This window comes from Cavia porcellus, unplaced genomic scaffold, assembly GCF_034190915.1.
Source record: "Cavia porcellus strain 051 isolate PalLab524CR breed Dunkin Hartley unplaced genomic scaffold, mCavPor4.1 scaffold_8, whole genome shotgun sequence".
Lineage (NCBI taxonomy): Eukaryota > Metazoa > Chordata > Mammalia > Rodentia > Caviidae > Cavia > Cavia porcellus.
The window spans coordinates 75,646,593-75,660,180 of record NW_026947491.1 but is presented as its reverse complement, the minus strand read 5'-3'; the positions used below and the strand labels follow the sequence as shown (position 1 = coordinate 75,660,180).

General features: G+C 34.6%; 1 protein-coding gene across 1 annotated transcript; it reads right to left on the bottom strand.

Moving 5' to 3' along the window:
• Window positions 1-491: 491 nt before the first annotated feature.
• On the bottom strand, window positions 492-926 carry LOC134477177 (eukaryotic translation initiation factor 1A, X-chromosomal-like). The gene is made up of 2 exons (XM_063254223.1): window positions 723-926; window positions 492-671 (listed from the first exon to the last, which is right to left on the bottom strand). Exons 1-2 carry the CDS (start codon window positions 924-926, stop codon window positions 492-494), a joined length of 384 nt encoding a protein of 127 aa, XP_063110293.1.
• Window positions 927-13,588: the final 12,662 nt, after the last annotated feature.

The following is a 13,588-nucleotide window of genomic DNA, read 5'->3' as shown; positions in this document are numbered from 1 at the left end:
TGAGTAAAACACAGTCAGTTAGAGCAAAAGGATGGACATAGTACATGATGTAAAAATAAAATATCAGGTGATCTAAAATGGTTACCATTGTGCCTCTTGCTATTTTTTTAAAAAGTTGCCTATATCGTCAGGTATAATGGAATTGATCAAAACAGTACAGAACAAGACCAATAAAACCTACACTGGAGACCTTACAGGATTTTAAAAGAAGATAATAATCAAACCATAATGGGCATCTTTTTGAAACATCTATGGTCGTCTATCCGTACGCTCCATTACATCAGAAGAACAAAATGGGCTTAACATTTCACTTAAGATAATTCAGCAATAACAGATGTACAAAAACAAATAAAACCAAATCAAACTGTTCTACTAGACTATAGTCATGCTAATGAAAACTTCTTGGAAGATTATGTCCAAAATCCACACTGTAGGTCAATCTTCAAAAAAAAAAAAAAAAAAAAAATGGAATGTAAAACGTTGGGTTCAATTTAGAGATCGTCAATGTCTTCTTCATCATCTCCAATGTCATCAAACTGAATTTCATCATCATTTCCAGGACCAAAAGCATCAGTTTCGTTGATCTTAGTATGCTCAGGAAGCTCACCATACGCCTTCAGACTTCTTGCTTCATCCGCGTTGTACTTTAGAATCACATACGCTTTGTTATCCTGGTAGTCTCGGACACCGACCAGTATGATGTCTGAGGTATTTATCCAAACCTTCTTCCTCAGTTCCCCTCTGATGTGACATAACCTCTTCACACCATCAAAACACATGGCTTCCAATCGGCTATTCCCCAACGTTCTGATTACCTCAGCATATTCTTGCCCATCTTCTTTGAACACCAATTCTCTTTTTTCAGATTCATTCTCATTCTTACCTCTGCGTCTATTTTTACCTCCTATGCTTTTATTCTTGAGCATGGCGATTGTTACACAGGCCACAAGACTTCTCCAACTCCTTCCGAGGTGACTCCTGGAATCCAAGATAGCTTGGCCGCGTTCGATGGGTGCCACAAAAGGCTGCGACGGGTGCCGTGAAGGGCCGTGACGGGTGCCCTGAAGGGCCGTGACGGGTGCCGTGAAGGGCGTGATGGGTGCCGTGAGGGGCCACGATGGATGCCACGAAAGACCGTGTGGCACATGGCTGGTGCTGGAGACTAATGAGCATGCCAGTATTATTACTCTGCTTGTATTACTACTGTTATCAACAGGGTTTTATTTTATACCAACTGATTCGTAGCTTTTTTTTTTTTTTTTTTTTTACTAGAAAACTATTGATTCTGGCTTGTAATACTCTAAGTCATCTGTCTTTTATTTTTTGTTTTTCTTTGTTCTTAGCCCACATATATTTGCATTTGTGTCAGGTAACTAGGTTGTTGGTTTTATTTCTTCAGTATACTTTTTTGTTGGTTTTCAATATGGTCTGATTTGCATGTAGCTGTTTTCCCCAAACTAAGACATCTGGTTAAATACTGAATTAAATTCACAGCGCTTCAATGTTCCTAGCTTTCTTTTCTCTTATTATGCTTAAAATACTAGAGATACTGACAAGGAGTCAATAATAACTACAATTTCTTGCTCTAATAATACATTATATTTTAAAAATGACTTTTACACTATTTCACCTAAAATATTCATATAAGAGAATGAGTTTAAAACTTGTGAATTATATCCATTGTAAAATAAAACCAATGAGTATAATTGTCTGATAGTAGTGCCAAAAATTATGTGTTCTACAGTGTCTTAATCATAAACCCTGGGTGGATACTTTTTTTAAAAAAAGACAAAATCATAAAATTAACAATCTTTATCTAATGTATTTTCCTAGTGAATTTGCCAGTGCTTCTCTAGCCATGATTCTAAAGTTAACCTTTCAAAAGATGAAAGAGCTGAAAATAAACGAATCAGTGTGAGAGGAAAACCGGAAAGATTTTATCTGTAGAAGACGGGAAGAAACAGAATGAAACAGAGACAAAGGGGAAAGATCAACGTTAGGTTAATCATAACAAATATTCTCTCCCAGAAGGGAAGACTGGAAATTAAGAACTAGTGATGGGTAAACCTTTTAAAGTCTGAAGATGAGGATCCTGATAAGAAACAGCATTCTTGTGATTGTCCTAACCTTTCTCATAAAGGTTGAAATCAGATTGGGAATATGAGAACAAGCTTTCTTGTAATGTATTTCTTATTCCAGAGCCAGTCTAGCTGGAAATGCATAGAAGCATGAAAATGCAAAAGAAAACAAACAGAAATAAGCTAACCAAAAGTTTTGAACCTTAAGAGAGGTTCATTTCGTAGATGTAGGTCACTGTTTCATTTGAACCTATTGTTCCCTTGCTTTTGGTAGGAGCTCTTTGTTGTTTTTTGTAAATGAGCCTTCATGGAAATAGTTCGTCATGTCTTCACAAAGGGTTGGCGTTATTATTTTTTCCATTAGTAAGAGTTTAAAGTATCATGGTAAAAATGTTGAAGAAAAGGGCATGGTTTGGATTAGGACACAATGGCTGAAACTGAAAGTAATTAATGAGAACATTCTCACAAATGGTGCAGAGAGCAATACAAATGAATTATGCTATATTATAATATATTCAGGAAACCTTTGAAGGCCAGAAGCTTGACAGCATGATATAAAGGGATCAATGTGCAAATTGCAGTATTACTGCTCTGATTCCATTTTTCTAGAAAGAAACATTGTAATTACAGAGCCAATTATCTCAATCTGTAATAATGCACCAAGTAAGTGTCTACATGTTCATACTGAGGCTTATTTAAAGGGTCAGGGAACAAAACCACAGTTTAGAAAAAGAAAACCACTGAATATCTCAATGTGATATGAAGCACAATCCAGAGTTTTGGCTCTGTGAGAGGCGGAAGAACTTTACATATGTTGACAGTCTATGCAATGTGAAAAAGGAAAACAAAACAAAAATATAGTTTTTTTTTTTCAAAATAAAAACCTCCCACAACACTCACAGAAATATTTTGTCTTTATACAGTAACAGTCAACTGCAGCATAAAAAAGACTCCTGATTTCTGTAACTGAAAAGCCCAGAGGTAATTCTGGTGGTAAGCCTGACCCAGACAGCACTTCAGATCCAGTTTTTTGCTATTATCTCTGCAATGTCTTCTTTCATAATAGTCTCAGGCCTCAGGCTGATGACTGCCACTAGCAGTCAGGCTACAAGTGCTCTGGGTTATACCTCAGTGGAAAGACATCACTACCTCTGATCACCTTTAGGAAAACTATAGATTTAGGCCAGAAAATGCCAGGTCTTACTGATGCTACTACTCATTCCTCAATCAAATCTTCCACAAATGGACAAGAGAATGTTGATTAGATGATGTCACTGAGGAGCTTGTTGTAGGTTTAATATCATCAAAAGCATAATATGAATAAAGTTGGGGAAATGATTGTTTACCAAAGGAAAATGTGGATGCTTTTAAAATAAGTGATACAGCTAATACACAGGAAAGTAGTAACTAGCTTATATAATAATCCAGATACAGAGACAAGCTTGATAAAATATTATGAAAATGGAACAACATAAAATTACTTTATTTGCATCTGTATTATTAATTCAATCTGTTTAAATTTAAATTTAACTTTCCAAAAGTATCTTATGCTTATAAAATTAAATCTTCATACCATTTGCATCACAAGAAACTCTGAACTTAGTCATTTATTATTACTACTTATTAATGTTTCCATTCATATTTTGTCAGTCTTATTCTCCAAATCAAATTATAAACAACATTCTCAAGAAAAGTACATACAGAATAGCACAATATGCAATTAAAGAGGCAATTTTATTACAAAAACAGAGTAGTAGGTATAAGTTGGTGACTAGTAAGATATTAAACTTAGAAATAAATTCTAATGTTTCAAAGAACAATAAGGTAACTATAATTAACCAAATTCTACATTATATCTCAAGATAACAATAGTGCAGTTTGAGTGTTTCTAAAAGCAATAAATGAGATAGCAGAGTAAAGACAAGCAGAAAAATGCTGTCTCCTTTGAGAAACGTAGAGGAGAGACATCTGGAAAACAACAACTTGGTAAAGAAAAAAATGTTACTGGGTTTGGGGTGCTAGAGTCTCCTAGAAGTGGTTTGTAGATTCTTTCTGTCCCGAGCAAAGAATTGCTCAAGACAAATACAAAAACAAAGTTTCACGTTTATTGAAAGTAGGAAATGAAACAGGGAGGGTTTGGCCAAGTAAACATTAAGAAAATAAATATACTCTACAACATGAGAACAGACTTCTGTGAAAGAACACAGTAGTCCAGTTCTCAACAGTGATCCTTCTTTTGTATGTCCTACTCCTGTGGCTGATGTCAGGTTGAGGTTTTCCTAACCAAATCTGGTTTATTTCTAAAAAGAAGTCCATGTACAGGGCTTTGGAAACTGTTCTGACCATATATCTTGGAACTTCACAATTAATAGGTTATTCACATTTTCTCAGTCAGTATTCAATGCCCAAATCTGCCTTAGTAGATCTCTAGGAACCAAGAAGAAATAAGTGAGATCTACAGAGAAATTGATGAAATAGGTCACAAAGCGGAGAAAAAAATTGAAGCAGTCTGGAAAGCTAACCTGGCCACTGGGGGATGGAGACTGTCTCTGAAAGTCAAGGTAAGCCAGAAGTGGGCCAGCAGCTCCAGGAAGAAACAAAAAGAACACATGTGCTAGCCCGAAGAAAACTCAGTTATTGTAAATTGCAAAAACAATGTGGAATTTTGTACCAAATGACTCCTTCTTCATGGCACCCTAGAGCTGCAAAATAAATCCAGTGAATCATCCACCGTATTTTAGAATTTATAATCAGGTCATTTTGGGAGGAAGTCAATTCTTCAAACCTGAAGAACAGAACAACTACACTTCAGGGTTTTGGGAAGCACCTATCTAACGTGGGTGAGTTAGAGAAGGTATCAAGAGATAGTGTCTGCGAGAGTGTAGGTTAGACATAGAACTGAAAAGTTTAAACTCAGAACCAGAAAGGAGGTCAGAATACCGCATCAGAACTGAGAAAATAGCTCTTCTTCTGTGGCTTTAGGGTGCATTGGATCTGAAAGAGCTGGCACCAAGGCCAGCAGATTGCTTGACACCCCTTCCCTGCTGCCTTCATTCAACACAGTACTCAGAGGTCTTCTTGTTTTTTTCTGTCTGCCAACGTGAGGAGGGTTACGCCCTTAGCTTGGATGGTGGCCACAGCCTGAAGTGTGCAGACAGAGGCGCCTGTGGAGCAGGGGTAGGGAGGATGGGGAAACTCACAAATTTATCAGCCAACAAGTTAGGCAGAGGAAGCTGTGACAGAGGGACAGGAAAACTGGGAGTGGCTGGAATGAATACAAGAACAGACACTTTTGGAAAACAGATTCCGACAGGAAAGGTGAGACAGGATTCAGCTTTCTCACAGGAAAATCTGAAGGTGGAAGCAAAATAGGTCTTAGAAGTGACTTTTAATAAGTCTTCTAATAGGAAACAAACTAGGTCTTAAAAGTGACTTAGAAGTGAAACCATTCTTTCAAAAATCACGGAAAAAGACTTTATGGACTAATTTTTTTTTTTCAACATTGATCTCATTTCCTTTTAAATGACACACAGCCCCATAATTCTTTATGGGATGATAAAGTCGTGGAGGCTTCCATTGTTACATAGCTACTTTCTACTGACCTGGTTATGAGATCTCAAACTTCCTTGGTGTGCTTTTACTCACAGGCTAGTTTGGAAAAAAAAAGTGATGATGAGAAGAGTTCTGAAACATTGAGCTGTCCGTTTTATGGCAAAAGCTTTATGTACTTTTCTATTAAACAGGGATGTAGAGATCCAAATATGACAAGGTCCGATTTTCATGGTTACTTTGTAATATAGCAAAGAGAGATGTTAGATAAATTATCTAGAGCCCAAAGACTGTTGCCCTGTAAGATTGCTCATAGGTAAATTAAAACAAGAGTCTCAGTACACATGCCTATTAGAGATGAAGTGAATTAGAGTCTTTAGTGTGTCTATTTATCTGGACCTAGAGCAGTCCTAGATTCTTGCACTTCTCAGAGAAGCCTCACAAGTGTAGGTTCTTCTTTTAAGTAGTCACTTTCTTCAAACAATTTGAAGCTGATTTTATCCTTGAAAAGTGAGTCCGGTTATTTATCTCTGCCACCTTTACTGCAGTGACAAGGATCAGTAAAAAGAGCCTCTCCTATTTTGGTTTTAGTTGATCTGGAAGAATCCCCTCTTTCCAAGCTTTAATGAGCACTTGGTCTCCAGGGTGGATCTGATAGGACTCTGTTCCTGTACAGTTGTATAGCCTGTTGTATTTTGCCTGGATTAATAAGATATTATGAGAGTCTCATAGTCTGGCTTTACTGCTGTATCATAAGATATAAAATGCTTCCCATATAACATCATAAAGGGACTCATAAAGGAACTAAATCAGTTTTTGGAGTGTTCCAAACTCTATCAAGGCTATTGGCAATAATTGTAGCCAAGAGTCAAACATCACTAGGCAAAATTTTGTCAGAGCTCAGTTTAGGGTCTGGCTGGCTCTCTCAACTTTTCCAGAACCCTGAGATCTCCAAGTGGAATGGAAATGGTACTGCATTTCTAAAGCCATTGTCACCCCCTGAGTTAAGAGGCAAGAAGGCCCATTGTCACTTTAAGGGGTTTGGGGTAGTCCAAACTAGGGACAGATTTCTTTAAGGAGCACCTTGACTACCTGCATTTCTTTTTTTTGAATGGGTAAGAAAGTCCTCAATCCAGTCTGTAACTGACATTTAGGACCAATATTTGTTTAAATTGCCTCAAGTGGGGACATGTAGAGTGTAACTGCCTGTTCTGTTCTGGGTATATGCCTTTACTGTGTGCAGGATATATTGTCAGCACAGGGTGGGTGAATTCCACATACCTGTTGTGTGGTTGCTCCCAGTGGTAGAGTGACCGTTTCTCTTGTAGCATTTCTTCCCACGTGGAAAAATCAATTTTACTTTATGTGCTGGAAGAGTGAACACTAGAAAGAAGAAGGGATTTTATAGCTTTCTAATATATCCCTTCAGGAAGGACCAGTTTATTTTCTAATTACCACCAGATTTCCTTTTTATTTTCTCTTGTCTCACTGCTCTTTATCTTCCCTGGGGAAGTGGAGTGTAGACTGGTTTTAATGGTTCCTCATGAACTTGCGATAAGGCTAGGGTCTTAAGTGGCAATAAGGTTTATAGTTAACCACACCCAATATGCCTTATTGGAAAACAGACATCAACAAAAATGATCTTCATTTTAGCAATATAGTCTTTTCACTATAATCAACCCACAAACCTCAGCACACATGTACATGCACATACACACACACACACTCACACTCACACTCACATACACACTTGAAAAATAAGAAAACAATGCTTCCCAAAACTCACTACTCCAAAGTAGATTCATGGGCCATCAGTTGGGAGGAAATCAAAGTTCTAATAGCTGAATTATGCAAAATGATAAAAGAAGAAACAAAAGAAATCAAGACATTCAGTGAGTTCAAAAAGGTATAAATAAACAGATAATGGACTTAATAAATGACAAACAAAGTGAGCTTATAGGAGATATTAGCTAAAAATGCTAGCTGAGCTAAACGAAATGATGGAAAACATGAATTATGAGTTTATCTAAAAATTAGGGTCTGTCATTGAATGATACCAAACAGATATCTAGGAGATAAAATTTCTCTTGACTGTATAGGAAGCAGAAGTAACCCAAATGAGAATTGATTGTCAGAAGTAGAAGACAGGAATGATAAGGTGACCGTATACTTAGATACACCTTAAAAACAAGAGAACATGGAAAATAAAACCACCTGCTTCTGTGTGATACACGAGACTAATTTAAATGAACTGGAATTAATGAAAATGGAGAATATAACATAAATGACATATTAAAACATTTTATAGAAATTATAGTGAAAAAGTTTCCAAATATGGAGAAAAACTTTAGTATACAGATAATTTACACATATAGAACATCAAATACCTACAATTAGAAAAGGAATTAACCGTGATATATCATACTCAAAATTCTCAAAGTCCAACACAAGGAGATAATCTTAAAATCTGTTGGAGAAAAACAATAAATCACTTACAAAGATAAATCAGTTAGAATTACATCAGACTTCTCAACACAAACCTTAAAAGCTAGGAGAGTTTTCTGTGAGGAATTTCAAGTACTAAAAGAAAGTATTTTTCAACCCTGAGTAATGCATCTTGCTCAACTGTGTTTCAAAATCAATGGAAAAGTTTTATCTTTCCATGACAGAGAGTACTTTAAAAATTCATGATCATGAAATTGTTACTACAGAAATTTCTGAAGGATATCTTAGAAAGACACAGTGAAATAAAAAATGCCAAAATCTAATGAATGAATGTATTAAGGGGGGTAAACATTAAAACATGACATATAATAATTAGGAACAGAAAAAAAAAATGAAACGGCAAGAATAAATGAATATCTTTCAATAATAACTCTCAATGTAAATAGTCTCAACTCCTTATCCCTGTGCCAAAAGACAGATTGGTAAATTGGATCAAAAACCAAAATCCAACGCTGTACAAGAAAAACATTTAATCCAAAAAAATATTTAAAGGTTAAAAATCCAAGGATGAAAAACAATATTTCATGTATAAAAACCCCAAATTAATTAGAAATAGTTATCTGTTTCCAGAATAAGTGAAAGTTAAATCAAAACTGATAAGAAGCAGCAACGAATGTCAGCACCTGTTGTTTAAGGGAATAATTTAGTAGGAAGCAATTGTAGTTATAAATGTAAATGCACTTAAAACTAGCATATAAAACTTTGTGAAACATCAACACAAAATGAGCAGCCTCAATATCACACTGTGACAAAAAGACAGATCAAGTAGACAAAATTCAAGCAAGCAATATGTGAGTTTAACTACACTTCTGAACAAATGGACCTTGAACATATAGTCTTCGTCAAACTACAGAAGAATACATATTCTTCCCAGGGGCACAACAGTCTTCTCCAAAAAATAGACAACATACTGATAGAGAATTCAATCTTAAATAAATATAAAAAAATCAAAATTGCCCATGTGGATTGTCATATCACAGTGGAATGAAATCTAGAAATCAATGGCAAAAGAAACCACAGAAATTATGTAAGCACATGAAAATCATACAATACAGTCTTAAGTACAGATTCATAGGATAATACAGGAGGAAATTAGCCAGTTCTTACAATAAAACTACAATGCCAGTAGAACATGCCAAAATAAATGGGCACACTAAAAGCTGTGCCAGCAGGGAAGAATAGCTGTGAATAATCACACTAGAAATACAGAGTCCACATAGATAACCTAATGTTACCTCCAGGGCCCAGAAAAAAAAAAAAAAAGAGCAATCCAAATTAAAAGATAGTCCAAGGATGGTGATATTGAAGAGCAGAATATAAACTAATAAAACAAGAGATAAAAAGCACTACAAAAATATCAATGAAGAGCTGTTTCTCTAAAACAATAGACAAAATAACCCTTAACTAAACTTAACAAAAAAGAATCATCTATGAATGAATTTAAGAATGGAAAAAGCGAAGTCACAATGGACACAACAAAAATCCAGAAGCTTATTAGTATTTATTTTGAAAACATGTACTCAATAAATTGGAACATGTAGAGCAAATAGATAGCTCCCTAGATACACATGAATTAGTAAGACTGAACAGATATAAAAAACCCTGAATGATTCAGTAACAGACAATAAAATTAAAGAAGCAATAAAAAGTCTACCAACTAAAAAAACCCAGGACCTGATGAAGTCACCACTGAATTTTGCAAGAACTTTAAGGGTAATATAAAGTCAGTACACTTCAAACCGTAATGAAATTGAAAATGAAGGGGAACTGCCAAACTCTTTCCTGGAACTGAGCAGTACATTGATTCTAAAACTTGACAACAAAACCCAGCAAACTGCAGGCCAATGTCACTCATGAAAATGGATGTAAATATCTTTAACAAGATACTGGTAAATAGAATAGAACAAAGTAATAAAAATGTCATACATTATGATCAGGTAGGATTCATCCAGGGATGCAATTATAGCTCAAACTATGCAAATCTGTATGTGTTGAATATCACATAATTAGAAGCAGATACTAAATTGCATATTCTCCTCAACTGATCTGTAAAAGAATTTGAAAAAAAATCTAGCATTTGTTCATGAAGATAACCCTGAAAAAAGGAACTATTGAAGGGCCATATCTCAATTTGATTAAAGGCAGATCTATTTTCATGATATTAAATGGGAAAAAACTGAAACATTTTACTCTAAAGTCAAGACCAAGGCAAGGAGATCCACTTTGCAACATCTATTCAATACAGAAATTTGGAAAATTCCTTAGAAACTTAGCCAGAACAAGCATACAAAGAAAAAGAAAACTTCATGAACAGGAAAAGAAGAAGTCAAATCTTCATTCACAGATGACACATCCTTTATGTATAAGACTAAAGAATTCTACCAGAAGACTCCTAGAACTAAGGAACAAATTCATCAAGGTAGTAGGATACAAAATCCACGCACATAAATCAATAGCATTCCTGTACACAAATAAGAAAGACATAAGGGGGAAAAGCCACAATAAATTTTAAAAATTAAACATTCAGGAATTAACATAATAAAATAAATAACTCTACAATGAAAACTATAGTACTCTGATAAAGAAATTGAAGAGGACAACTGAAAACAGAAATATTCCACTTTTCCTAGATAACCAGAACCAATTTTGTCAAAATGGCCACATTTCCAAAACTGAAATTAGAACTTAATGCAATCCCTATCAAAAGCTGGGCACCATTCCTCAGAACTGGAGAAAACAATTCTAAAATTCATATGGGACCAGAAGAGCAAAGTAGAAGGCACCCTAATGCTGAATTTCAAGTCATATTATAAAGCTTCAGTGATAAAAACATCATGGTATTGGCACAAACACAGAGGTGTAGATCAATTGAGCGGGACAGAAGATGCAGAAATTTCCTCAGGTGCATTCAGCTGTCTGATTTTTAACAAGACGCCAAAAACCTGTTGGAAGATAAGTAGTCTCTTTAATAAATGGTGCTTGGATAGCTGGCTATCCACAGGCAGAAGAGTGAATCAAACCCTATATCTCTTGTCATGTATGAAACTACACTCAAAATGGATCAACAGTTTAATTATTAAAATAGAAACATAGACAGTAAACTGTCAGAAAATAGATGAGACTCATGAAGATAGAAGTATAGGCCAGAACTTTCTTGAACAGAAAACCTGCACAAGAAACAGAAGGTGAAATCACATCAAATCAAAAATTTCTGCACAGCAAAGGAAACAACCAGCAGAGTGTAAATATACTCTACAGAATGGAGGTTACCTTGTTAAGTGCTATTGGGATAAAGGATGAATATTTACAACAAATTAAAAAAAAAACTATCAAATTGAAATGTCCCAAACAAGATATGCAACATTGAAATGAATAGATACCTTGCAAAAAAATACAGATGCCTAATACATCCATAAAATTATGTTTACCTTCTCTAACTGAGAAATGCAAACAATCCAAGGAGAGGTTCCATTTTATTAGTCAGAGGATTATCAACAACTTAAATAATAATAAATGATGGTGGGGCTGCAGATTAAAGAGAAATCTTCTATATTGTTGGTGGGAATGTAAATTAGCACAGCGACTATTTAAATCCATATGGAGGTACATAAAATATCAAAATTAGAAATTCTGCTTGACCAAGTTATTTTCCTTATTGTATCTTTATTAAAGAGTCAACGATATCATGATGATATCTGCTTATCCATATTTAGAATGATAGCAATCATAGCAGCTAAATCTTGGAAGCAGCAAACATAGTCATTGATAGAAAAAGGATTAAAAAATGATGTATGTGTACACAATGGAATGGTTTTTCTATCAAAAACCAGGATAAACTTGAGCTACTTGTGAGAAAATGGATTTACATTGAGAACATAACTTTAATTGAACTAATTTAAGCACACAAGCATAAATATCATATGATTCTCCTGATAACAGAAACTCAAAAAGACAGATAACAGAAACCATGGAGATTCTTTGCTGATGAGATGGAGACCAAGAGATAGAGGGAGGAGGGAAGGGAAAAGAAGATAAAACAAATTAAGAAGTGTTATGTGCTTATGCCAACTCCTCACAATAAATTTAATCATCATGCATCGCAAACATGTGCTAATAAAAATTTTAGAAACCAAACCAATCAAAACAGTGTAAAACATCACATGTTTGGGTGGTAGATATACTAACTACCCTGACTAATAATCACGTGTTGCTGACATGTCTTCCTATACAGGTCATAATTGTGAAAGCACTGTTTATTTGGTGGAACTTACATACTTCATCATCTTAAATAGTTACTTCATATTTTGAATTTCACTTTTAGTTCTATCCTTATTAACTTGAGCTTATTTTATTGTCCTTTTCTATAGGTTTTTGGAAGTATGTTATGATGCCTGTTCTCTTAGAATCACTTTGTCTTTACGACAGAGATCTTGATGGTATATAATCTTAGTATTACGTATTATGATTATTTTGTAATTTTCATTTCCCTTTTTAATCTGTACAAATCCATAGAGGCTCCAAAAAGAAAACAGTCTCACTAATACCTTTATTTAATTAATTGATAGTGGGGTCAAGTTCTGACCTAACTTACAGATCTGTAAGATGATCAAGTTGTAATGCCTTGGTTTAAACTGCTAAATTTTTTAAAACGGTGATGTTAATATCCATTCCATCAAGCCTAGCAGTTTAGTGTATTACATCTATTATGTTATTGTTATTAGTTCTTTTATGATGTGTTAATTAGTAAAATCAGTTTGCTTACTGACTTTACTATATTTTACTTCCATTTTAATGATTTTAATATTATGGATATATGAATATGTATACACAGACATATATATTAAGGAATGTAAAAATATCCAAATTATAGTTTTAATTAAATAAGGTGACTTGGTGATTTTTGGATAGAAATTTCAAGGTTACTTTTATATATACAAGAAGTAATCATCTCCTGTTACTAAAGAGAATCTTAAACATAAATAGCTTGAATTTTACTTAGGCCTCTCAGATACCATGTACTCAACCACATTTGCTTTGCAAGACATTTTCAAATGAATAATGTGGCAAAGGAAGTAGAGGTTTGTATTTTTGTTTTGTTGTTGTTGTGTGTGGTACTGAAGGTGAAACCCAGGGCCACTGTATCTTCTTTTGCTTTTTTTTATTTTTTGAAAGAGTGTCACTAAATTGTACAGATTAGTGTTGTTTATGTACAATGGAAGCATAATATAAATTAGCTAAACAACCAGAAAAATATATAACCCTCATATTTAACTCTAGAGTGCTAGATTTGTTCTATAGTGTCTTGCAATGCTTCTGTTATCTTTCTTTTTCATATGAAATGTTTACCCCTAAATATTATAAAAGGAAGAAAATGGTGACCTTTTTCATGGTAAGTGGCTTTAATAAAATCCCTTTTTAGATCTAGTGGTGTAATAGAACTTTGCACATTTTGAGAA

What these genes read in the sequence shown, in the direction of transcription:
- LOC134477177 (XM_063254223.1), bottom strand. Translation starts at nt 926, where the DNA reads ATGCTCAAGAATAAAAGCATAGGAGGTAAAAATAGACGCAGAGGTAAG. An exon ending in GAGGGGAACTGAGGAAGAAG is followed by an intron (nt 672 to 722) that starts GTTTGGATAAAT and finishes CGAGACTACCAG; the next exon opens with GATAACAAAGCGTATGTGAT.